Source organism: Opisthocomus hoazin, chromosome 12 (genome assembly GCF_030867145.1).
Source record: "Opisthocomus hoazin isolate bOpiHoa1 chromosome 12, bOpiHoa1.hap1, whole genome shotgun sequence".
In the NCBI taxonomy this organism is placed as follows: domain Eukaryota; kingdom Metazoa; phylum Chordata; class Aves; order Opisthocomiformes; family Opisthocomidae; genus Opisthocomus; species Opisthocomus hoazin.
Genome location: NC_134425.1, coordinates 19,275,520 through 19,301,325, shown reverse-complemented (window position 1 = coordinate 19,301,325; position 25,806 = coordinate 19,275,520). Strand labels below are relative to the sequence as shown.

Here is a 25,806-nt window from a genome sequence, read left to right as displayed (position 1 = left end):
TCTAGGGAAACTACTTTACATCTCCAAATTTGTGCTGAACTACTGTATTTGGCGTGTCAAAAGTAACAGGGTTTACAGGAAATTCTGGTGCTTGAACTACCTTCCTCTGGATGAATTTTTCTAATGAATACTACAGAGAATAAAAATCGAATCATCATATGACCATAATTCTGAAGAAAGAAGAAACTCTAAAACTTAATTATAGGAGCAACAGCCCACTCACACATATAAAAAGCTAACCGCTACCAGTGACACCTACTGCGGACCAGAGTTTGAGAGAAAGTCTTTACACACAGTTATTTTCTACACTGTTACATTTGCCAAACCAAACTGATGGGCTCTAATTAGCAATTCCTTACAGCAAGATTACATGGAGCTAAACAAAAATAATTTCTTTTAGGATGTCATGAGTTAACATGCTATTACAAAGGGAGAGGCACCCAGCCAGCTGTATTAAACCCATATGCTCTAGACAGGTCGCAATTACCATCTCACTCACACCAGTGCCCAGATGCACACCCTGCAGGACTGGGATTCCCATCCTAGTCCTTCAACCTGAAAACAAACTCTTTACCAACAGAGTTAAGGTAGATGTCCTGAGTACAAAACAAGTGCTTGGTTCTCCCACTGCATGGGGCTGCCAGGCAAAGGGTGAAACAATACCACTCTTCCAGATCCATGTTTTTCTAAAACAATACAGAGAGGATCACATTCATCTTTGATACCTGTTCACCTTGTGCAATCATAGGATCATTCAGGCTGGAAGGGACATAAGGAAATCTCTAAACCAACCTCTGCTCAAAGCACAGGCCACAGTGAATTCGGTAACTGCTTTCTGAGGGCTTTTACAGAATCACAGAATGGTAGGGGTTGGAAGGGACCTCTGTGGATCACCCAGTCCAACCCTCTTGCCGAAGAAGGGTCACCTACAGCAGGCTGCACAGGACCTTGTCCAGGCGGGTCTTGAATATCTCCAGAGAAGGAGACTCCACAACCTCCCTGGGCAGCCTGTTCCAGGGCTCCATCACCCTCACAGGGAAGAAGTTCTTCCTCCTGTTCATATTCCTGTGCCTCAGTTTGTGCCCATTGCCCCTTGTCCTGTCGCTGGGCACCACTGGAAAGAGTTTGGCCCCATCCTCCTGACACTCACCCTTCAGATATTTGTAAGCATATATTAGGTCCCCTCACAGCCTTCTCCAGGCTGAACAAGCCCAGCTCCCTCAGCCTCTCCTCATAGGAGAGATGCTCCAGTCCCCTCACCGTCCTCGCAGCCCTCCGCTGGACACTCTCCAGCAGCTCCTCATTTTTCTTGAAGTGGGGAGCCCAGAACTGGACTAATCACTCCTCCTAATGTATCCCAGGATCCCATTAACTTTCTTGGCAGCCAGGGCACACTGCTGGCTCATGGTCAACCTGTCATCCACCAGGACATGCAGGTCCCTCTCCACAGAGCTGCTCTCCAGCAGGTCCGCCCCAAGCCTGTAATGGTGCAGAACTACCGCACATGAGCAGTAATCCATGGTATGAGATGAAACGAGGTAAAAATGGAACAGTTTCCACCACATTCCTATTAGCTTTCTTGGCAGCCAGGTCTTAAAAACCATCATGGACCGAGAACCCTTTTGGGCTACCTGTTCCAACACCCTGTTATCCTCAAAGTGATTTTTTTTTTTCCCCTATATGCAGTCTGAACCTCTCATTTCCACTTGTGCCTGTTGCCTTTCACCCTCCCAGCATGTACTCCTGTGAAGAGCCTGGCTCCATCTTGTCACAGGTCCTGGGGCTGCTGTCAAGTCCCTTGCAGTCCTCCCTTCTCCATGCTGGACAGGTCCCACTCCCACACCACAGGATGCCAGGGACTGACCATATTGCTGGCCCTCCATGAATTCGCTCCAGCTTGTCAATTTATGTTACTATCCAGCAGGACCCACTGGTCCTTTTCAACAGATCGGCTTCCCAGCCAGTCAGACCCCCAGACCATATCTCTCAAACCGGTAGCCATAAAAAGTTTTTGATACATTAGGCCAAGGATAAATGCCCTGACATTGAGCACCAGGGTTCCGTGATGCTAGAAGAGCCTCATAGATCTCTCAACCCCCTTTCAAAAATCCGCTTTAGAAAAATAAATTATTTCTTGATTTTTTTCATTTTCCTGGTTTTGGTTGGGATAGAGTTAATTTTCCTCCCAGTAGCTGTTAAGGCTTGGATTTAGTACAAGAAGAATATTGATAACACTGATGTTTTTAGTCGTTGCTAAGAAATCGAGGGCTTTTTCCAGTCTCCCGTGTTCAGCCGATGAGCAGGTGTGCAGGCGCTGGGAGGGAGCACGGCCAGGCAGCTAGCCTGAGCTGGGCAGGGGAAGCATTCCACACCATGGACGCCACTCTCCGTTTATGGATGGGGGTTGGCTGAGGGGCAGGCATCCTCTTTTGCTGGGAGTTTGAACTTCTTCTGGAAGTTCTGTGAAATCCACGAGTTCTGCAATTGCTGCTCGGGAAGTGGCTGCAAATCGGTCATCGGGCGGTGAGAAAAAAATTGTATTGTGTATTGCTCGTTTTGCATAGTCTATTATTATTTCCTAAACTGTCTTTATCTCAGCCCACGAGTTTTAGCTTTTGTCCATTCTCCTCCCCATCCCACTGGTGCGGGGGAGGGAGGAGCTAGTGAGCGGCTGCATGGTCCTAGTTGTCAGCTGCAGGGTTAAACCACAACACTCGTCCAGATAAAATACTTTACCAATTTGATGCACAAGCATAAACAAGTAAACCCCTATTGTTAGTATTAAACAGCTGAAGTAGGAAGAATCATTACTTTGGATAATTGAGGCTTTGAAGAAAACTTTTACATCAACTATAGCCACCTGTTTCAAAGTTTAACTCCAACAACAAATGAACCCACACTTCAAACAAAGACAAAATTATAATTCTCTTTAAGAAGTTGTATGCTCATTTTTAATCACACTTTCATTGCACAAAATTATGTGCCTGTCCCAAGACATATTAAGAAATAGCAGCAATGAAAATCAACAATAAGATTTTTGAACTCAAACTGCCTTATAACCAAGCAGCAAATCTTCATGGTACATTTGCTGCAAATGCAAATAATCAGACCTCTAAAAATGAGGCTACTGGTGTCCAGAAAGAATTATCCAATATTTAAAACCTGAGAACTAGCAGATATTTGCTACTTTTTAATTTTTTTCTGGACTTCTGAAATTAATCTACAGGTTTCCTGAGACTCAAAATCAGTTCAACCGAATGATAGCTTCCAAAATCATCAGCCTGCCATGTTCAGCGCTACAAATGAGAGGCTTCCAAAAAGATCTATGATTTACCAGGCCTTTGACGTTTGTACCACACATTTGGCCCATCTCTTTTGTAAATAAGACTAAACTGATTCCACTCGAGTTGAAGAATTCTCAAGACACTTTGTTGACATACAACTTCTGCTCAGTTTTACCCTTATTTAATACAGCTTTTCAAAGAAAATGAATTGGAGGAAGTTTCAATTTTACACACTCCAATCAGAAGACCATCTCAGGGAGTCACCAAATAATATTTGTTTAAAATGAATGAACATGCCATCTACCTTTTTCTATTATATAATAGGCCAGGAAAAGGAAATATACCAGGAAAAAATTGTAAGAGCAATTAAAAAGAGATAATAATAATCATCATCACAGAGGACAGTAAAATCTCCCTGTATGAGTAGGCAAAAAATTATGTTGTTTTTTTTATACACTGGACTAAAAATAGATACAAATGAACATCACATGATAAAGCATAAAGCATATTTGCTGGGCATGCTGCATTCTCAAAAACTTGTAATTTGCTTACAGAAAATGGATACAAGAGCTCTTTTAGAACTGAATTGCTTTTAAATTAATTTACTGATTTAGTAGTTAAGCTAAAACAGAAGTATCCTTGCAACTCTAGCCAAAAATATGTATTTCATCACTATGTCTGCAAACACACTCTATAAAATGATATAAGGAGTTGCATAAACTGCATCATTTTGCTACCTAAACAGGATTATAAACTGGACTTTTGAAGGAAAGATTGAAAGAATGCAATTATGAGGTACCTAGGTACCTTTGACATTAACTAGCAACCCATAATTTAACACTAATCCTTAATTTACTCTACTGTAATTCCACTTTTATCATATATATAAAAACAACTCGTACTGTCCACAGTTTTGCTGAAATTTAAAAATGGAGTGGCTATGCTCTACAATGGCAGAAAATACAATCCATATGAGGAAATCGGAGTTCTTCCTTTGCCACACAAACAAATCAGGTCAGGCTATGAGTAATTAACTGTCCAAACTTGGGGTGGAAGATCATATGTGCAAAGAATCACATAGTTGTAGTGTTTGCTCCTTCCTAGGCTGGATATTTACAACAGTGCTGGCAGATGGAACATTTTACACAAACAAGACTACGTACTCTGTCTTCAATGGATTAAAGGCAGAATAAAGATACCCACTATAACCATTTTCAATTTGTATGACCCCTTGAGAAGAGAAATAGACTTGCATTGCTCAAGAACACAAATGGATACTAACGCGGGCTGCACATTTTTGCGAGTGTTGAATACACCTCTCTGAAGGGCTGCTTAGTTCCACTGTCCAAACGCTTTCCGAAAATAAAGTGCTCATTCAGATCCCCAAGATCAGTTTATTTTTAGAAACTGGGAACAGAGGCAGTTACCAGTTAGCAGAGCATGGAGGTAAGGAAGCAGATGCTTATCTGATGTGCGCTGTCAAAACACCCACATCAAGACAAACCATCTAATAATTTGATACCACACTTCTACAGACTGTCAAACTTCTCTAAGATGTGGGTTTTTCCACCACCTCTTTAAGACACTTAAAGGCCTTTCCCTCCCCACCACCACAACAGAAAAGCATGCCATTTCTGAAGGAAGAATGAGGTAATCTCTCCACGTTCACAGTACTAGGTAACACCCCAGCATCTATAAACCTCATTTATACAGTTTTTCACTATAAAATTAGAATTTAGACATGAATTTTCTTCACTAGCTGTTATGCATAACTTCCAAAATTGTTTTTGAGTCTGTAAGTAACTATCACATCTATGGTTGCCTTGTCCAAATCAGAGACTCACTTGGGATCACAGAGTGCATAACACAACTTCAATATTGTATGTTTAGGAATGCAAACATGAAGCTTAAAAGAACCACGTTAAATGATTAAAAGTACAATCAACCCCATGGTGCCTATTTCAGCCAATCATAGCATATGATATTTAGCATAAACTCAGAGCCTTAAAAACAACTACTGCTCCTTTGTCCTCACTATTACAGGACGGCTGCCTCAGCACCCCACCCCTCTAGAAGCAAAAGGCTTTCTTCTCATTCCCAGTCTAAGATCATAGCCAGACTTCATAGAGCCACGCTTGTAACAACACTGCCTTGTCTCTCACCCTGCTGTTTCCAGTATTACTGTTAAAGCATAGATACTTCAGGTCTCTTATGTTGTCTTTTCTTTAGAAAAATCAATTCTCCAACTGTAAGGTACTTATTTAAAAAAAAAAAAATCTTTGCTGCTAGACCTGCAATTTTATGTGTCAGTTCTCTCACACTTCAGAGATGAAGATTATCTAGACCTTCCCAACTTCAGGCAGCTGAATGTAGCATTTTGCTTCATTTTGGTTTGGTATCTAAGCTGGATAAAACATAATAATGATTCATTTATTTCGCAAAAGCGCAGACAAAACCAATTGGAGAGCATTTTTACGATTCCCAGTGAGGCAGATGTGTTGCTTCTGGTAAGGATGAGAGGCCAGACAGAACTGGTGCTTTTCAGAAGCCAGAGTAATGCTTACCAACATTACAGCCTGTCCCCACATAATGTATTATCAGCACCAATTCCTTTGTTTTGTCAGCAGGTACAAAGAAGTAGCTTTATCCTTTTAGGAAATGAATGGTTCAGTGCCCAAGAAACTACCACTTCAAAATACATCCTCTGAGCTGAATTTTTTCCTGCAAGTTTATGAAGCTAAACTCAACAGCAGACACATCTTTCTTCTTCAAAGAGGGTATATTCCTGTGTGCAAGAGCAGGATTGCACCCATTTCTTTTGAATCCACAGAAGATTTTGGAAAGTAAGAATAAGAAAGAAAAAGTTATGTTTTACACTAGTTCTTACGTGAAGTTCTGTTTGTTCATCTCATTGACTGTAGAGTTGTTTGGGTTTTTTTGTTGGTTTTTTGTTTTTGTTTTTTTCTTATTTTTGTTTTTTTTTTTTTTTAAGATAAACATAAATCAGCTTCACAGGGAAAACTTCAGTAGTTGGGATCAATAAAACAACTGGCCTTGCTCTAGCATACATACTGAGATTCATCTTGTTATTTCTTGTTTCTGCATTCACAGATCCCTGGCAACTAGAGTTTTGCAAAAAGGCTGCAGATAGCAGCTCCTTTGCTTGGGTGCCATAAGCCAACTGAATGGAGAAGACGAACCTGTCTCTTTCTTCTCATCAAATGAGAACCAAAGATCAGTTCTCCAAAATGTATAGGAAATCTTCAAACATGAGTGACATGTATTTTCACCCTCTTCTCCCCCCTCCAAAAAACCAACCAACAAACAAACAACACACAGAACTGCAGGGAGTTTAGAAAGTCAGGGAGACTGAAAACACTTGATCCCCAAATTGTGTTTAGCTATGTTCCCTAGCTACCGTTCCCTCTTTCTCATTAAGGTGTTTCACAGCCATTTCTGTATTCTTTTTCTAAATTAACAAATGGCCATTTCCTTTGGCAACAGAGAATGTAATGACTGCTTCCTACCACAGCAGTGTGGAAGATGAAGTAAAACTGTAAGACTCAACAAAATAAGAAGAAATGGAAAAACTGTAGTTGAAATAGGAGATGGAAGATTTCTCACTGTCAAAATTCTGTGCAAGATCTGTGGTGCATTGCTTATACTCACTGTAGCTACGAAGTATCAACCTGAGTTCATGATTCTGAAGGACCAGAACTGATTTTCCTCCATGGAAATTGTTCCTTCTTTTTTACTTTCACACTTATTTTAGAAGAAAAAGGTTACATCTGGGGGACAGAAAGCAAAGTGTATGCTTGGTATCAGTTCTTACTCATGCAGAGAACAAATGAAACTCAGAAGATCTACAAATACTTTATATAGTCTAAAATTATATGGAGAGCTACTATACTCCTATGATTTCTAGACTTCCTCCTTTTTAAATACTTTATTGATGTCATGGTTATTTTAAAGGCATTTATTATAATGCTGAGTCACAGAAACACTGAGGATGAGGCATAACAACATAATGTCCACCTGCAGTTAGTCATAGTATGAATCAAGCTCTTGATCATCACTGTCTCTCACTATGCCTCATGATGGAATAACCTCAAAAACTTTTATTTAGAAATATTTCTTCAGAAACACACAAATAACATGGAATATGATGCAGATAGAGCTATAGTGGAATTCAGTTAATTAGCAATCCAAAAGTTACAAGCAATGACAAGGACCCCCATGATCTCCAAAGAATATGCACGTATCCTGATGTACGTGCCCTGCACAGCAGCAAAGAGCATCTCCCTACATTTTCCAAGCACTGGATGATTGTTACAACTGATGCACACCAATACATATTGTCTGCACTTTAAAACTGTGTGACTGTACAAGAGTCACGTTTTTGATTCAACATTTATTAGTTACATGTATTACAAGTAACAGCTGCCAATTTTCTTTACAAAAAACAACACAAAGCTCAAAAAAAACCCCAACTTTAATACATTATCAAGTGAAGAATCAGGATTCTTTTCTGGCATGTAAACTCTCCACCAGACTATTAACAAAAGGGCAAATTCTGAGACCTTCCTTGAAAAACTACTATTTACTAGAGATGAGAATACAGACAGATAGACAGCCCACTTGTATGGCATGTTACCGCCAGCGATGTATTTGTGCTGATAGAAGTCACAGCCAATCTTCACCATCCTTACTCAAACACTTTCTAACAGAGAAGACAGAAAAAGGCTGCTATCCTATCACAAGTTCTTTGCCAACTACATTTAGATAAACAGTTTGTTACTTAAACTGGGCAAGCTATAGTCGCAGATTGAGGCAAAATAAACATAGAAGCTCACAATACAATTTTATAGCGTTTTTTTGAGAAGAATTACAGGTAGAAGGGTAAGATTGATCTCTAAGCTGTACACTGGACATACCACAAATCTGTGTATGCAAAATACTGAAGCACTATTGGTTTGCCTACGCAAGCAGGTATTTAATGAACAGAATGACTATGTTTTCCTATCATATGATCTTCAATAAATCTGAGTTATATTTAGCCCCAGATTACATTGCCTGCCTTTCACCCTGTTCAGTCAGAGCTGCATGTCACCTGAAATTCTGTCCCAGTTGTGGGTGGCTCCAAGAATTTCAGGTTTTTGCCTTGCGCTATCAGCCAGCAAGTCCAAGCCAAGGCAGGCAGCAGAGCCAAGGGGACATGGGAAAGTTGCCCATGGAATGTGCTGACACAGAGCACACTTCAAGGGTCCTCTCACAGAAAAGGCACCCACAAAGCTGACTGCACCAAGGCAGAATCTCAGAAGGAAGTCTTCATCTCCATAAGGCATGACTCCTGGGAGAGCATAGGGTACCAAAACACTTCACTGAAGCCACTGATGCACACGTCTGATTCAAACCTCACTTTAAAAAGACGAAGGTAAGACAACCATCAGATCTGAGAATGCACACGTTCAGCTTGTGTAATCCTTGAAACAACAATTACATATTTTCAACAAGCCATACAATACCCTAAGCACCTTACAAACATCATCCAAGATCCCAGGACAAACCTATTATTGTTAAAAAACACTTAGACGAAGGTACGAGACCAAAACAAATGCAGCTTTCCTTACCAGCACTTCTGCTATATCATAAACAACAGGGAGACCTCTATCATGGAGGCAATGATGCAAGCCACTGTTTAGGAAGCCAGGCTGACTTGTACAACATAACATCTGATTTACCACTCCACATGTGCTTCTTGGGTCTCAGTTGTACCATGATGGGAGCATAAAGATAGCTTTAATTAGGTTTTAAAAATGTCAGAAGGAAAGGACAGCAGAAGCATCTGTTAAACCCCTTCATTTAATAGTATTTTGCACTTGTAAATTATTTGGCAGGACAAAATGAATTGATACAAATTACTGCATTTTATCATTTATAATAGTTATTGCACACTCTCAGAAAACCACAAAGTCACATAGGTATAAACATATTTTTTACTTTAACGATCACTTTGTAGTGCTAATCTAAATTAAGCTCTCGTGTTTGCACCTCACAATGTATCTACATTTGTGGTATATCCAGTGTATAGTCTTGAGGTCAGTCTTGTTTTTATTTACAGTTCTGCTGTGAAAAAGAGCAGAAAATGCATTGCAAAATTCTGTTTATTTTGCTACATGTATAAAGTAGGTTTTCTTTTTTTTTTTTTTTAAACGTAAGGTTAATGTATTTCAAACCATAGCAAGCAAAACAATAGGAGAGAAAAGAACCATGTTGGGTTGTGGTAGGAAACCACAACTATCAAGTTTTTCACTAGAACAAATCAATACCGTGATATCCCCATATTTACACAACTGTCCACTATTATCATCATTTCATCCACACACTTACCAAGAACCCACAAAAGTAACAGCATTAACCTACTAAAGCAAACAGAATTACTATTTTCTAATCAAATTCTTATTTAAGAGAACAAATTGCTTCAAAAATAGAGGACTGCTAATCCTCTATCAGTAAAACAGTTTACTGATAGAAGTACAGTTTAACAAAAGCACTTCTATTAACTAAGTAATACTGAAATACACTATCCTAAACACTTCAAAATTCAACTATTTGTATAAGCCATATGACTATAAAGAGAGCAGCATAAAAAGAGCAGGAGATAAATATGATCTGCTCTGAAAATAAGCTACTCCACTATGCAGCAATTGGTTTTTGCATGGTCTTAACACAATCTTTCATATCAAAATTGGACAGTTAATCAATATTGAGGTGTTTAAGTATGTCCTGGACCTACAAACTTTTATATAATTCAGTGAGTTTAAATACAGGAGTTGTCCCACTGGGATAGAATGGATGATTCATACAGCTCAGGTTGTTTCCATGCATGGCTTCCATGTAAAAAAACCCAAAACAAACAAAACAAAACCCCAAAACACTAATACTGTATTAACTTGCGTATCTATAGCTATTTAGTTTTTAGATTCCTATCTAATTCCTCTCAAATTAAGTGTTTACAGAATTACAGTGTCAACTATATCTACTTTGAGTGCTAAACACAGAAGAGTTTCTCTTGAAAAATTTTCTCAAGACAACCCAATGGAGAGATGAAGACAACTCACAGAATGCTATGAGTTTGTCGCTGGGCTCCACTGAAAAGAGTCTGGCCCCATCCTCCTGACATCCACCCTTAAGGTGTTTGTAAGATCCCCTCTCAGCCTTCTCTTCTTCAGGCTAAACAAGCCCAGCTCCCTCAGCCTCTCCTCGTAGGAGAGATGCTCCAGTCCCCTCACATCATCTCTGTAGCCCTCTGCTAGACTCTCTCCAGTAGCTCCTCATCTTTCTTGAACTGGGGAGCCCAGAACTGGACACAGTACGCCAGAGGCAGCCTCACTAGGGCAGAGCAGAGGGGGAGGACAACCTCCCTTGACCTATTGGCCACACTCTTCTGAATGCCACCCCAGGATGCCACTGGCCTTCTTGGCAGCCAGGGCACACTGCTGGCTCATGGTGAGTTTGTCATCCCCCAGCACTCCCAGGTCCCTCTCCGCAGAGCTGCTCTCCAGCAGGTCAGCCCCAGCCTGTCCTGGTGCATGGGGTTATTCCTCCCCAGGTGCAGGACCCTGCACTTGCCCTCACTGAACTTCATGAGGTTCCTCTCCGCCCAACTCTTCAGCCTGTCCAGGTCTCGCTGAATGGCAGCGCAGCCTTCTGGTGTATCAGCCACTCCTCCCAGTTTTGAGTCATCAGCACACTTGCTGAGGGTATGCTCTGTCCCTTCATCCAGGTCACTGATGAGTAAGTTGAACAATACTGAGCCCAGTACTGACCCTGGGGAACACCACGAGCTCCAGTCCTCCCACTAGATTCTGCACCACCGATGACAATGCTCTGAGCTCTGCCATTCAGCCAGTTCTTGATCCACCTCACTTCAAGTGACCCAAACCACCCGCATGTAGACTTCCTTTTCCACAAATCCTACCACACTGGTAATTTTACATATTTGCAACCTTTTATTAGGTCGCCCAGCTGATCAGAACATTAAATACAGAGAAAAGAAAATCCAAATGTAAATGTGTCTGTTGAAGCAATATTCTGCTTTAACATAATGATTTTACATAATCATCAATGACATACTTTGTAAAGCAGATGAGGAAAGTGAGGAGACACCCAAGCTACTGGCTCCGCAGCTCTGACCTCAGCCAGTAGCACATAAAGTCACGACAAGACAAAAAAAAAAAAAAAAAGCAGAAGACAAACAGATCCCTTACTCCAGAGGTTGCCAGTCCAAATCCCGGCATTTCATCCCAACATATCCTTTATTTTTAACTTCACTATGTCACAACCCACTCTTTTCCTTAAGATTTAGTCTTTGCTCTCACAGGTCTTTGGCCAGGAATGATAATATGTGGTCCTAGTGACCCAGACAGTAAAAAGGGCTATAACTTACAACAGGAAAAATAAACCATTGAATTGATAACAACTTCTCCCATGAAATGCCAAGGGCAGGACTGATCTAATGCCCATATAAGTAAGCAAACGATGCCCACACTGAATCAGTCTCCAGTGAGCATAAACAAAACTGAGATAGAAGTGCCAGGGGAGAAAAAAAAAAGTAGATTTCTAGCCATGACTTCTTATATATACTCTTTTAATCAAGCTTAAATGGATATTAAGGGATACTTTCAACTGCAGTGTTTGAGAGTGGACTGCTGTTCTTTTCCCTCCTGATACTTACACAGGGCTTTTCAATAAAGCGCGAGTTGCTGGGCAAACCGGCCATGCCGGCGTAAACAGAGAACACTGATGCCAATAGCTGGCACATGAACTATACAAACAAACTGAAAACTAGATGAACTGTTTGTTTAAAACATTTTTCATTTTCAATTACAAACTAATATTGTCTAGTTTTAGTAGCATACCTTTTCCAACAGAATTGAGTCTGCAGCACTGCTCGATCATATCTCCAGCACTCTGCTCATAAAACTCAGTTATTTTTAATGTGATCAAAATAGTATTTTCAGCCTGTTTGCCCATTACCGCGAAGCGTCTGAAAAAGTTCATGAAAACATCTGTTCGGATATCCAGGGTACCTGTGGCAGAAGCAGCTGTATGACAGTCTCCCCTTCTGTTTTTGCTAGTTCAGCAGCCCTGTAACGCCTGTCCTTTTCACTATATTGTTTCAGACACAAACGGAGAGAATACATTCAAAACAGAATTTGGATTGGTTTGACAGGTGCTAACATCCAGTGGAAAAGATATGAAATAGAAATCTTGTTACAAAAATAAATAATGAATAACGCGGCAGCAAGCATGATCTCATCAAAGCCTTCATCTGAGGAGAGCATAGTGGCAAAGACCAGAAGGCTCTTGTGTGACATTGTTATCTAAAGTCCTGATTAGATTTTCACCTCAGAGTTCTCAATTTTGGTAGCAATCATCGCAAAGATACTATGGTGACTGGCACTCTATAAATACATCACACAGACAGGTAACAGTATAGAAGACAGTTATCAGATAAGAGTTTGAAGCATTTGAAAATTCAACCCTGCCATTAGGTCTGTATAACAGTACTCAATTTTACGGCAGCAGAAATGTGATTACAGATAAAAAGGTAGGATTAGCGCTGTACAAATTCTTCTCCTCTTAAATTAGATTATCATCATTCAACAGCATTAGTTAGGTTTTTAGGGAGTGTCAGAATTCAACAGATATATAGGCATGTATTAACTGTAAATTTAATAAAAGCCTGCAGCACAACCCAAAGGTCACGATTTGATTGACCTTGCTTTGCCAGACACTGCACAAAACTGCAACAAATGACTCGCACAACTTACAGTCAGCGTAAGCTACTCTCATCTCAAGTATCTGCCAAAGGATATAAGCTGTTATTTCCTGTGCTTCTATTTTAGATTTTATTAGAAATTCATAATAATTCATTACAAGGTTAGGCCGGACTCGGCACCTCTGCACAAAGTACAACGTTTGATGCAGGTGATGCCATGGGAATGGGGCTCTTGTCCTCCCAGTGGACTCTGTCAATGTCTCCTCACTCTAGAGCCAGACGTTTGAGCAGGTGTCCATGTCCATGGCACACGCACATCAGAGTTGTGTTTGCTACAAGTCATCATTATTTTAAAACACAGCCACCAGCCATTTCCACAGATACCATAAGTACTCCAGATTACCTCTAAGCATTAAACTCAAATTCTTCATATATTACTGCACGTTATTACAAGTCTCCTATTAATGCAATTGTAACCCATTGTAATGAAAACATCTAAAAAACATTTTTAAAAACCAACTTCTACTAAGTATACTTTGTATGCAACCAACTCCTATGTCAATAACAAATGGTACATTCAGTATAGGAGTTGCATTATTTGAGCAGAGAAAAATTGTACACTGCACAATCCAATTCATACCACCATTATATGTGCTCATTCTGAGCAACACAGGCTCTTGCACAGTCGCTGCCTTTGGCATATCGGGGTTTCCTTTCACAGCTAGATCTTCAAGTACGTCACGAAACCTGTGGGATGACTGCTCCTGAAAAACAGCACAGTGCAAGCCGTGGCGATTATACAAATTATCATCTGTCTTCCGGTAGACGCACTCATCTGATCATTGCACTTCCTCTTCCAAGCACTGGGAATCACACATACAACATTTTTAGTGCTGGATTGGACAGCAAAGTATTTTGGGAACTCAGAGCCTCAGGACTGCAGCAGTTGCCTGCATAGTCCTGAGGTTTTGAGATATCAGAGGCAGAGGAGGGCTGTTCTGGGAAAGAAGCAGTTCAGCACGCTTGCTACGTGTGCCAGAAGATCAATGGGAAACACTGAAGATAAAAAGGCATTCACTGAGCTGATGCTGCAACAAAGTTCCCAATCCCTTACTTAAATTGTCTCCAGCAAGACCCATATTTGTGTCTCTGCTTATGCATCTCTACTTTGTGGGAGCTCCTTGGTACTTTCCAGCACTCTCCCACCACCCAAGGCCACCTTTGTCACGGCCAGACTGTAGGTACACGCATGACCACAGCACGCCTCAGCTTCCACTCACCAGGGAACACTCCACCTGCACCAGACGGCAGCCCAGATATAAACTGGCATATATGCAGGGCAGATGATGAGTGAGCATAGACCTTACTATCTCAACAGCATACATCCACCCATTGTCTCTCACCATCTGCTATATCAAAGAAGAACCTACGCATATATAGCCACATCAAATTTTCAAGACGAGTAATTTTCAATCGTTTGCATAACTGCAATCCATTTTTTTCTTAGCAACACACACTAATAGGAATGACTTACAGCCCCAGTTTAGCACACTACTAAACTACTGCTGTCTTCGCTTTACCTCTGGAAGAACAAGATAACCTTCTTGAGCTTCCTTTCTAAAATGCAAAATACTTCAGCCAAAAACATCAAGCTCTGACATTCGCATACGTATGCTAGTGCCTAAATTAACGTATATATGTTTGAAATTTGTATCCGTCAAGGACAATCTGTGTAGAAGAGATAAACAGTATAAAACGTAGACAGCTAACTAATGAAGTAAGTATTCTGGAATTTAATATAATGATAACTCAAGCACTGAGCTGTACATGTTTAGGTTCTGGAGTTTTCTTTTCCTTTTCCAAACTATAAGAATTAGGGTTCCTTTAATTAAAAAAAAAAATAAAATTCCTATGATGAATAGTAGTTCCCTAAATATTTTTAGTACAAGACATGTAATTTACTCAATAAGTGAAAAAGTTTGTTTAGAAAAAACTATTCAACTATAGTAAATGTCCAAAATCATTCTCCATCCGCAAAACCATAAAAGGGCTCAAAACAGAAGCAGAATGTTTTACAACAGCTGGTCTCTTTCAACATTCTCTAATTTTTATAGCTATTTTTTGGTGAAATTTTTTTTGGTACACTGCAGCAGGACTCTTCTAGAAACAGGCAGAGCACGATTTCACTCATGCAATTCCATGAAGCAGAGGTGGATCGCTGTTATCCCAAACTACCACCAGCCAGACACATGCAGGGTCAAGTTATGTACTCTCATACCAGCACTGAAAACTTATCAAATATGGCCCTGATCCAGCAAAGCACTTAAGCACATGCTTTACTTTAAACATGTAAGTAATCCTATTAGAGTAAATAAGATTCAGCATAAACCACTGGACTGAATCTCAGAATACCTTGGTTGCGGCCCTGATTATGTCAGTGACCGACTGCATAACCTTGGACAAATCACCGTATTTCTGTGTCTTCATCTCCTATTTTGCCCTTTACGTGAGTTTACCATGTTGCACACCATCTCATCAAAAATAAAGCCACTCTGGAATCTTCTAGAAACTGCTCTACTACACATAATGGCAGGGATACTCATGTACTTTAGTCTCTTTTCAAATGCCTGTCATACACTCAAAACTAATGCTTACCCAGCAAAACCACCATGATGACATCCCTTACCCTTAGGTCTACTTACCCAGTACTGGCAAACAATTCCCAATACATGGCATCGCTCTTACACAGCAGTTGTGGAGCAGGAATACTGCTGAAGGGTACCAGCAGGTATGGGCCAGGGCAGCTCCCGAGCACGCGTGGTTACAAGCCTGGGACTGGTGCTGCCCGTCCCTCCCACTGCTCATCCCTTGTCCCCGGGCAGCGCGAGGTCCCCAGCCCTGCCTGGGCATTCCCACGTCAGCCTGCCAACACTTCTGCCAGTGCTGTACCCCCAGAAGGAAGAAACTGCCGTCCTGGGAAAACCTGTTTGAAGCACGCAGGGGGAAGACGGCGTTGTCTCGCAGGGTGCAATGCACTTACACTAAAAGGGTTTATGTTCAATAGCTCCTGACATTGTGATACAAAGATACAGTTTTCCACAGGTAGCCCATACGCCACCAACTCTAGGTCTTAATGATTCTGAGAATATTTTCACATAAATAACTCTGGTTTTGCACACATATACAGCCACGCAACATGTTTACTCTTGCCATCACACTTCCTACTTCCCGGCAGTTGTCACAGGCAATGTCACTGTCACAAGGAGAATATGGATTCAGCTCCTAACAATGAAGCAGGCACGGATGAGTGGGCAGGATACTCAAATGAGTTTCAGAAAGACTTGAGGTGAAATACTGTCCCCAGTGAAATCAATAACAGTTCTCCCATTTACTTCAGCAGAGTAAATATTTCAACTCTTTTTTTCTATGCCTTCTGGTCATCTCAGTGCCTAACAGAGTAATCATTTATGTTCCTTAGGAACACAGGGAAAAGGACAGAACAGATAGAAAGCGAGAGAGGGAGCAAAGATTTCAAAAGAAACATACTCTTTTTCCAACATAATTAAAAAAAAAATCAATGATTCCTATAGTTAGATTATACACAATGCAGAAAATGAGATTAGATTAACACAGCTCAGATCCTCCTTTCTAGGAACTCATTCACAAATTCCTCTCCTGTCCTTGAAACACCTGTACACCACGTCGCTGCTTCTGCAGCTGAGCCACAGAAGAGCTCACAGCAACAGCAACACAGCTCCGTGTCTGTCAGTCTGCTGCAGATCAGGCTTTTTGTATACAAAGATATCTATTATAAGACACATGCATCATGAGCTGTACTCTGTTAATTACAATATTTTCTGCTGCAGATTGGATGCCTGGCCTGCAAGATACTTGCCAAAATTATGTTCAGGAGCACAGCAACTGAAATGCATTTTTGAATAGGTCAAAAGTTAGTTACTTTTGACTTTTTCTGAATGTGTGCTCTATTCTCATTGTATGCTGAAGGGAAATACAGTCAAAAGGTTGTACGTAACTGTGCATTTGCAGCAACTTAATAGACACACTAAACTACCGGCTTTCAGAAGCCATTCAAGATTTCGGATGTTTAAAAAAAAGAACCTGTACAGTAACCTGTAACAGAGCCTGAAAAAAATGCATACCATGTGTAACACAATAAAGTTACTGAATAAGTGAAATTTACAGTAAGCATACTGTCTGTCAGCAAGTGTTGCAAGTTTCCAAAATTAGCTGGCACATCAGACAACAGTGAACATTCACTCTGCATTTCAGAGCTCTAGAAGTCCTTAGCAGCATTCAAAGTTAAGGTTGACATTTCATCTTTAATTCATGCTCCTGTGTCTTTCTATATTAACTACTAACAAAGCAGCATACTAATAGTCTCCGCGCAGAGAGCATGCGCACAGCAGGGGCTGTGCACGCTCCGGGAACACTGGTTCGCATCTCCAGTAGAAGTAGAACTGTGCCTTTCGACAACTGAGGCAGCCACCACATCGGTACCGACAAACTCGAACATTGCAGCAGCTGAGATGGAGAGTATCGTAAAGAACAACAAAAAAGTACGCTCAAGAGATAAATTTAGAAGCAATTTCTCTAGGGGAAAGTTTTCTTCAGCTCCTTATTTGAGCCCATGTTATTTCTCCCTCTTAAAGTGATCTTTGTAGTTCATCAAACTATCTACTCATTTGGAGAGGATTCTAAAAAAGACAGGTTTCAACGTAAGTTTAGACTTTGTGCAGCACCCTCCTTTTCCCCAGCATCTCATACAATGCCTCACAAAAGGCCCCAGAGGTTGGACAAACATAGCACCAGGAAAAACACAGTGTGAAAGAGATCTTTATGTGCATGTGTGAGGGCCCACTGCTAATAGCTCAATGTGCTATTGACACATTGCAGTGCAAACAGCTAAGTCTTTTTCAAAATAGCATGAGTCACTGTGTCATTCTTAACTCTGCCTTTCCCAGATTTGGGTCATTTGTGAAACAAATCATCCTCGTATTATTAAAACATATTTTTGTAAACGAAGGTAGCCGCTGGGAAATTACTATTACTTCTGACTGTAATGCTTACTCCGAGCACTACACACACTGCAGAGAAGGCGTGCACTGAGAAAAGTGGTACTGAACTTCTCTGACAATCCTCATCACATCAAAACGTTTGTAATCTTCCCGTGCTAGCAGCTGATGTACTTTTAGATAATCCTCCTGTTCGGTATAGTCCTTTAGAGCGAGAGACGGGCCGCAACAGAGCCGGCATCACCCGAAAGCGCAGAGCGGGGGGAGCCTTCCCTTCGCCTTCCCGGCAGGGACGCCGGGCTCTATCCGGGCTCTGCCCGGCCCGCCCGGGGCGCGGCAGCGGCTCCAGCCCGGGCAGAAGTTCCGCGAGTCCCGGGCCGAGCCAGGGCCGGCTGCGCGCTCGGCGAAGCCGCCTTTTGTTCCCGGGCCGCCGGGGAGCGGGGCTCGCAGCCCGAGGTCGCCGGCAGGGTCGGGGGTATCGGACCGCGCTGCACCCGCCGGCCGCGGCCTGGAGCGGGGGAGGGAGGCGGCCCGGCCGCCCCGGGCCCCGCGGCCGCTCGCCGCCTCCAACTTCCCGGGGACCGGCGTCCCACGGCCCCGAGGAGAGCCGCGGGCATCCCCGGCCGCCCCGGGCATCCCCTCCCCCGCCTCGACGGAGCCCCAGCGCCGGCTCTCGGGGAAGCGGCCTCGGCAACAGCGGGAGGAATTAACACACGCGGGAATAATCACCTTGTTGTAGTTGTAGTAACCCAAACACTGGGCAAAGTCCAGGTTGGAGGGGTCTCCGGGAAGCGAGCTGCCCGCCGCAGCCGGGTAAAACCTTACATCCATGCCGGTGCTTTGGTCCGAGAAGTGCACTTGGAGAGACGGCCGGGAGGTTTGATAGATCCACCTTCAGGCGCCGTCGCCGGCGCTGGGGCGCGGGCAGAGCGCGGCGGGACCGGAGCTGCGGGGCGCCCGGCCTCCCCCGGGAGCGGGGACGGCGGCGGAACGGGAGGCGGCGGGGGACGGCGAGGGGAAGAGGCGGCGGGAAAGTGCAGGTAAACACGGAGGGGAGGAGAGGAGCAGAGGAGAGGCGGGCGGCGGAGCCCAGGTGGGTGCCCGTCCGCCGCGGCGGGAGGAGAAGGAGGCGGGAGGGCGGGCAGGAGGGAGGGAGGGCTGTTGTTTTTTAAAAGCTCGGTGCCAAGCCACGGGCTTTGCCTGCGCATTCAGGAGCAGCTGCTGTACACAAAGGAGCCACGCGCCCGGCGCGGACGGACAGACCGACCGCCGCAGCCTGCCCGCGCCGCCGACAAAGGGGGGGGGGGGGGGGGGGGTGTCCGTCCCCGCCGCCCGCCCCCGCGGTGTCACAGCCGGCCCGCGGCCGCCGGGCACGGGCAGCCGGCCCGCGGTGGGTGCAGCAGGGCAGCGGCGGCCGGGACGGGCTGCGCAGTGCGGGGCCAAGTGCCGAGAGAGCCGGCGCCGCACTGGCACCGCTCCCCGGGAGGAGCGGCCGCGGCCCGCGCCCCTCCCGCCCCGCCGCCGCCGCCCCTCCCGCCGCCCGCTGCCGCCCCCCGCGGCCGGTGCGGGGCCGCGCCGCTTCTCGCCCGACGGCGCCGGGAGAGGGGGTCGGCCCTTCGCACCGGGGCTGGCGGCTTCGCGGGGAGCCGCTCCCGCCCCTTCGCCGTCTTTTTTCTCTTTCTTTGGGCCGCGCAGTTGAGGGGCGGCCGCCGCTGCCGTGCCCCGCGAGGCTGGCGGCAGGAGCAAGGGGAGCTCGCTAAGGGGCCGCCAAACACAGGAGCCCGCCCCGCGTAACCCCCAGGAGCGCCCAGGGTCGCTGGGTGCCGACTGAGAGCCATCCACCAGCAACCCGCGTCGGATTAGCCAGGCGCAGGCGCCGCGCAGCTGTACCCGCTACCCCGCACAGAGCTTTCCCGACCCAAAATCTTGCGCCAGAACTTTTGGAGGAAAGACTAGAGCCGTACACAGGCCCTTTAACCTCGTGACTTGTGCCCTGCAGACAAGGTGCGAGGAAGAAGGATGAGAACATGCCCTTGACTCAAGGCTTCTGTGGCAGGGAGAGCATTGCCCTTTGGGTCTAGGGCCGATTCCTGCACAGCTATAACACAACTGGAAATACACCCCAGACCATCGTTAAGTTCACTCCATTTGGTTGCGAAATAGCAACAGCAGAACAAGTAATACAAGGTTTAACTGTACAACAGCAGCAAGACCTGCTCTGAAGGCCTGTACATCTCTGCCGAGGACAGATACCTGTGCTGCAGCCTGCACCTCAGGGGCCCGATGCCCCGCACCTCATGTCCAGGCGTGGGATTTTGCACTGCCTAGACAGACTGCGAGCAAACCCTAAAACAGATCAACAGCTGCAACATGTAGAAAGGGAGCATCTCCCAACTCCATTCCTAGAAATCTTACTTTCAATATTTATGGTGGCAGAAGTAGCTCCTGCTAGCACAGGAAACACCAGATCACCCTTAGTCAGGGTATTGATCCTGCAGTTTTGAAGTAAAGACAGACCTACAAAGTGACATTTTGCACTAAGAGCTGAATTAAACATAGCACAGATATACAATGCTATTTACGTGGAGTATTTAGAATTTAACTTCCTAGAAAAATGTATATGAACTGGTAAATGCCTTGGTAGAATAGAAAACAGGCATATTCTGTCAAATACCATTGTGTCAACCATTTTTAACCAAAGGGAAAAAAACCTGCAAAATCTGCTCTGTTGCTAGAAGGGAAACGGTTGAGGAACATACAGCGCAGAGTGTTCATGCAGGCACACCCCATACCTCTGGCAAAAATTATTTATGCTCCTGAGAGAAACAAATTGTTCAGAAATAAAAAGACATTGACTCTGTTTTAGCGTGCAGCATTGCATTAGAGCATTCCTCCAAAGCAGGGGTGGAAAAGTGGCAGCATATAGGCAGAGCAAACACATTTCAACATTTGCAATAGCTGCTTCGTTTTATCTCTTGGGGGGCAAACATTTCTGTAAACCCACGCATACGCGTTAGAAGCAGCAGATTCTCAGGTACAGGAGCAGGTCATTGGTGCCAAGTTCGGCGGTGCTCCGCTATAGGAGCGCGGGTGTTTCCAGGCTGCCTCTGAAGGCACATTCCCGTTGAATTCAGAGGGAAATTGCTTCAGTGAGCAACGAACAGCAAACTATTCCAAGTTTAGGACTGGTCCCGTTGAAGGGAGGCCGTGGAAGGCTAGAGAGCTATCCAGCGTCTGGCTTTGGGGCGGCACACCGCCTGTGGAGCCTTTGGCTGCTGCACGGGCCCTGCGGTGGCCAGCGAGGGGCTGCCCAGCCCAGCTCACCTCTCCCAGGGCCGCGGTGGGCCTCCAGCTACCACCTCTGGGTTACAAGGCTGAAGTTCAGAAGATAAGCAAATCATGGTGATGTAAATAATTATGATTTTAAGTATTCTGATAGAATATACTGTTTCCAGCATAGTTTCTTCTGAAAATAAAAGAACAGGCACAATAGGAAAACCCCAAAATATTCCATCTTGACATCAGTGACACAGGAAGGTAATGTAAAATTGAAATGGAATAAGTCAGAATTAATAAGAAAAAAAAAATTCCAGCTAGGCAAAACACTTATCCCCAAAATATTAGTTGGTGAAAAGTTTTGAAATACTGTCTATTTGTACAATTAAGAAACTAAAATACAGAAATTTGGTGATATTTCCAACCAAAAAAATTGCAATTCCTGACTATAATCTAGTTTTGGCACCTCTACCGAGTGCCCAAATGAAGTCTTTTGCAGAATTAGTAAGATAGCACTGAAATTAATAAGTGATTTAAAGATAAACAGAAGAGAAACTGGGATATAGATGCTAATTTGTTTTTCTTTTTAAATAAAATATGAGGTTTTATGTGATATTGTGCCAGAGAGAATTTTACAAACTAAATAATTAGGCAAGTATGTGTTTTCCTTTCTCAACACCTCTTCAATTTAGTTTATTAAATAAGTAAACTTGAGTAATGTCTGCTACACTTTAAATCCATACACATGACATCAAATCTGTTTGTTAGCAGCAATGTATTTATCTCAGGAGTACATTAAAGATTCAATATGAGCCAGAGTATTTATATCTTTCTGTATGTATCGCTTGAAAGGAATCCAACAAATTCTCCTCTCAAGCTATTCGTTTTAAGGTCCTTCAGTAAAAGTATGGCTTTGGAATTTTTTTTTTCCTTTCAGATCAGTTGGAAGTGTGAAGTATTTACAATTTTGAATAAGTATTCACTTCTTTTCTGCTGGTTTAATAAAAATAAGTGTCTATCTGCAATAAGTGGAGTACTCCAGTAGTTTCCCTGGTCCTGGGCAGCCTTGATTTCGAAGAAACTTTTTGAACAGCATTGTTCCAAAAAGATTTAAATGTATGCCTACCGATGCCAACAATAATGATTCAGGCAGCAACACACAGACTGTGACTTTGTTCCATCTCCAGCTATACTTTCTTCTGACTCATCACCACAATTCAATTTTAAAAGCCATTAAGAACACTCAAACTGCTTTTCTGATGTAAGAGCAGAAATTGCATTGGAGTGAATCAGTCATACACGAACTTGAAAGCGTGCGTGCACAAATTCTCACTGCTGCCCAGAAGCCTTTTGACTTGCACAGGTAAATACTAATGTTCCAGGCCTAGCTGATTCCCACACGAGCCTGGTGAGTCCTTTTCTTTGTACCAGGACATAGCAAGGGAATGTGTTTAATGGTTACGGCTTATTTGCTTTGTCCATAACTGGTCTGCTTGCAACCTCTGCAAACTACTTTGCAAACCCTGGGTCAGTCTCCCAGTCTGTAACATGGATACGGTACCAGCGGCTCAGTAACGTTTTCTTTTTATGATACAGAAGTCAAAGGCATTGGAAGGAGATTTACCTCACCAAATAGCAGAGTCAGGAACAAACCTGAGATAAGAGTAGACACACTAGGCTGCCTAACAGCCAGATGTTCCAGTGGCCAGCCAAGTCTTCCACAAGTATTGCAACCCAGCAGCCCTTGCATCTCTGGCATGACAGTCCCCACGCTGCCCAAGACAGCAAACATGAGAGAGAGGGGGCAGGAAAATGAAAACAGGGTGCTTATTAGTCACTGACCATGTTTCCTGCAGTAAAGGAGGGAATGTCAGCCAGCAGATGGGAGCAGCCAAATAATCGGGGGAGCTGGAGTCTACTGCTTGTCTGCCAGAAGATCATTTAGCTTCTCTTTGTCTCAGTTGCTGCATCTAGAAAACTATAGATCAAAGGATATTTTTTTTAAAAAGTATTTTTAATAGTCATTCTTTAAAAATACAAACCATTATTTCAAAACACAAGCATGGCGTGTTGCAAGAGAAAAAAAAATTACAACTGGAAGTTTATGGTTTGTGAAAATCGTATTTCGTTCAGGCCCAGGTCAGGAAATGCATTACTTTGTGAAACTGGGAAAAGCAAAATTCTTAAACTTTTAAAACATTTACATGTGCTTGCTTTGATGTTTCTGTGGGTTGCTGAAGTCTCTTATCTTACCTGACGTATTTTACCACCTCAACTCACATACAACAATTTTAACCGTATTCTAGCAGAAAAACAAGTATTTGAGTTGTTTACAGAGCGGAGACAACCACTGATACTGTTAAACTATGTCACGGCAAAAAGGTTACTTCCACTTTAAAAAAAAATTATTCCACAACCCTCCAAAATAACCTGTATGTAATGGACAATATAGGATTACTTCTTGGCAGAATGAATATCCTGTTGCCATTGACTGCAGTGTTACAGTATCCTGACGTACTAGTATACAGCTATTGTGAGATAAAGACCATGTTGAAAAACAAACCGATTGCAGTACTGAAAACAGAAAAGGAACTGTCCAGTAGTATAAAAATTCACTTCTTTAAGAAAACAATGACTGGAACAGCATAATTTCTAGATTAGCATTAAAGAATACAAGCTTTAACTGAAATGAATAAACTGTTGGAATGCATTCCTTTCTTCCAGGGATGCCATTTTAAAGCAAGACAGGAAAGCTTGGTTAGAGATGGCTCCGTGTGTGTGTGTATATATACATACATGTGTGTATATACATATATATGTATATACATGCATATATTGCATTGATATCATCTGTTGATATAAAGCTGTGGAAGCTGTGTGCTATGTTTCTGTTTATTTTTTCCCCTCCAACCCTCTCCACATTCATACATTTGTTGAATTTAAACTAAAAGAATTATTAAAAGAGGAGGCAAAAACACTGCTGGCATCTATGTTTTAAAGGGAATTTACAAGGACAATGTCTACAGAAAAAAAAACATGCTCATCAAAAGCAATCCAAATTCTTCTTTAAATTTCTGTATTAGTCAGGCAGAAACTTTCATTTTACAGTAGAACCAAATCTAATTACTGAAAGAATTATTTTAACAAAACATATCTGAAAAGTCTTACTGAGATAAGGTAAAGAATATTTCCAGGTGAGAAAGGTTACATTTAATCCTTGTATCTGAACCAGATTAATTCATAGGCATTCTCCAGTTTTAATTTCATTGAGTGTTCTTTTAGGTAACTATCTGAAATATATCAGAGGTCATATAGCTATATGCTGTATATTTCAGGTGCACACATTTCATTATCAAGCATCTAAACAAGGATGAGGTGAAGTTCGTGGAGTGAGCAAGAAAATATTTTTCTGTGATATTGTGGGTTTAATGCAATAATCTCTCAAAGAGAGAGCACACTTACCCTGAGAGCCTGCATGGTACCCCAGGGAGCCATGAGAAGCAGTGCCCTGGCTGTCCCAGAAGCCATGGAAGCAGTTGTATATACTCCCAGTGACCACAGTGTACATCTTCTGGTAGTGGATGTGGAAGGGATGGGCTTTTGGTCATCGCGTGGAAGGCACTGAAGGACTTGACGAGACACTGCCAAGATTTAAGGTAAAAAGCCACGTATAGGTTTACAGTCATACCTTAAAAATAAAAAAAAAAACATTATTAAAGAATGCTGCTGTTCTCACATCCCTTTCAAATAGTACAGAGCCTTATCGTGATATTAATGTCACCTTCTACCAGCACAGGTTATAACATAAAATAATTAGTGACCAATGCTAGAGAATAGGTGAAGATATACAAAAGTTTATCCACATTTGATAAGACTGTAGATGTACAGCATTATTTGGATAGATCAGCTCCATACTGTAACTGCAAGTAGTTTTCCAAAGGACTCATTAGTTATCCTTTAGGTCTCCTAATTAATGATGTAGTCTTCTGAGAGCATATTAACAACTCTGATATTAATAGCAGCATAATTCTTGTTGAGAATTAAAAAAACTAAACCACTTTTTTAGAAGTACTTGTATAATAGAGTTTGGGACTTCGTAATAGACACATACATAAATTTATCAGATTAAAAATTAACAGATTTCTAGAAGTGTGATCTGGGGACCACAATAACATCTCCAGAACGAACTGCTGTGCTTTCATTCAGGAGACTTACGTTCAGTTTATAGAGTTGAGCTCTCTGTTTTGATGCTTCAATAGGCTGGGTTTTCAACACTGAAAAGCTGAAGACAGATTTCATCCAGTTCTTTAGACTATTTCCCTAAGCTCTTAAACAGTGTGTGCCAAGCTGTTCTCATTTCCATGAATGGCTAATATTTAATAAAACATCTGATCACAAAAACAAATCTAAAAAATCAGTACTAAAATAA

General features: G+C 42.7%; 1 protein-coding gene across 3 annotated transcripts in view; it reads right to left on the bottom strand.

The window, feature by feature from the left end:
- TOX3 (TOX high mobility group box family member 3) overlaps positions 1–25,056 on the bottom strand; it is an 89,121-nt gene extending 64,065 nt beyond the window's left edge. For 2 of the 3 annotated variants that reach the window (XM_075433682.1, XM_075433683.1), the window contains exon 1: positions 18,831–19,336. In XM_075433682.1, coding sequence (XP_075289797.1) covers positions 18,831–18,932 — 102 coding nt within the window. In that variant the 5' untranslated portion in view covers positions 18,933–19,336. Of the gene's footprint in view, positions 1–18,830; positions 19,337–23,219; positions 23,356–24,839 lie in introns of those variants that run through there. The other variant, XM_075433684.1, reaches the window with a different exon arrangement.
- Positions 25,057–25,806: the final 750 nt, after the last annotated feature.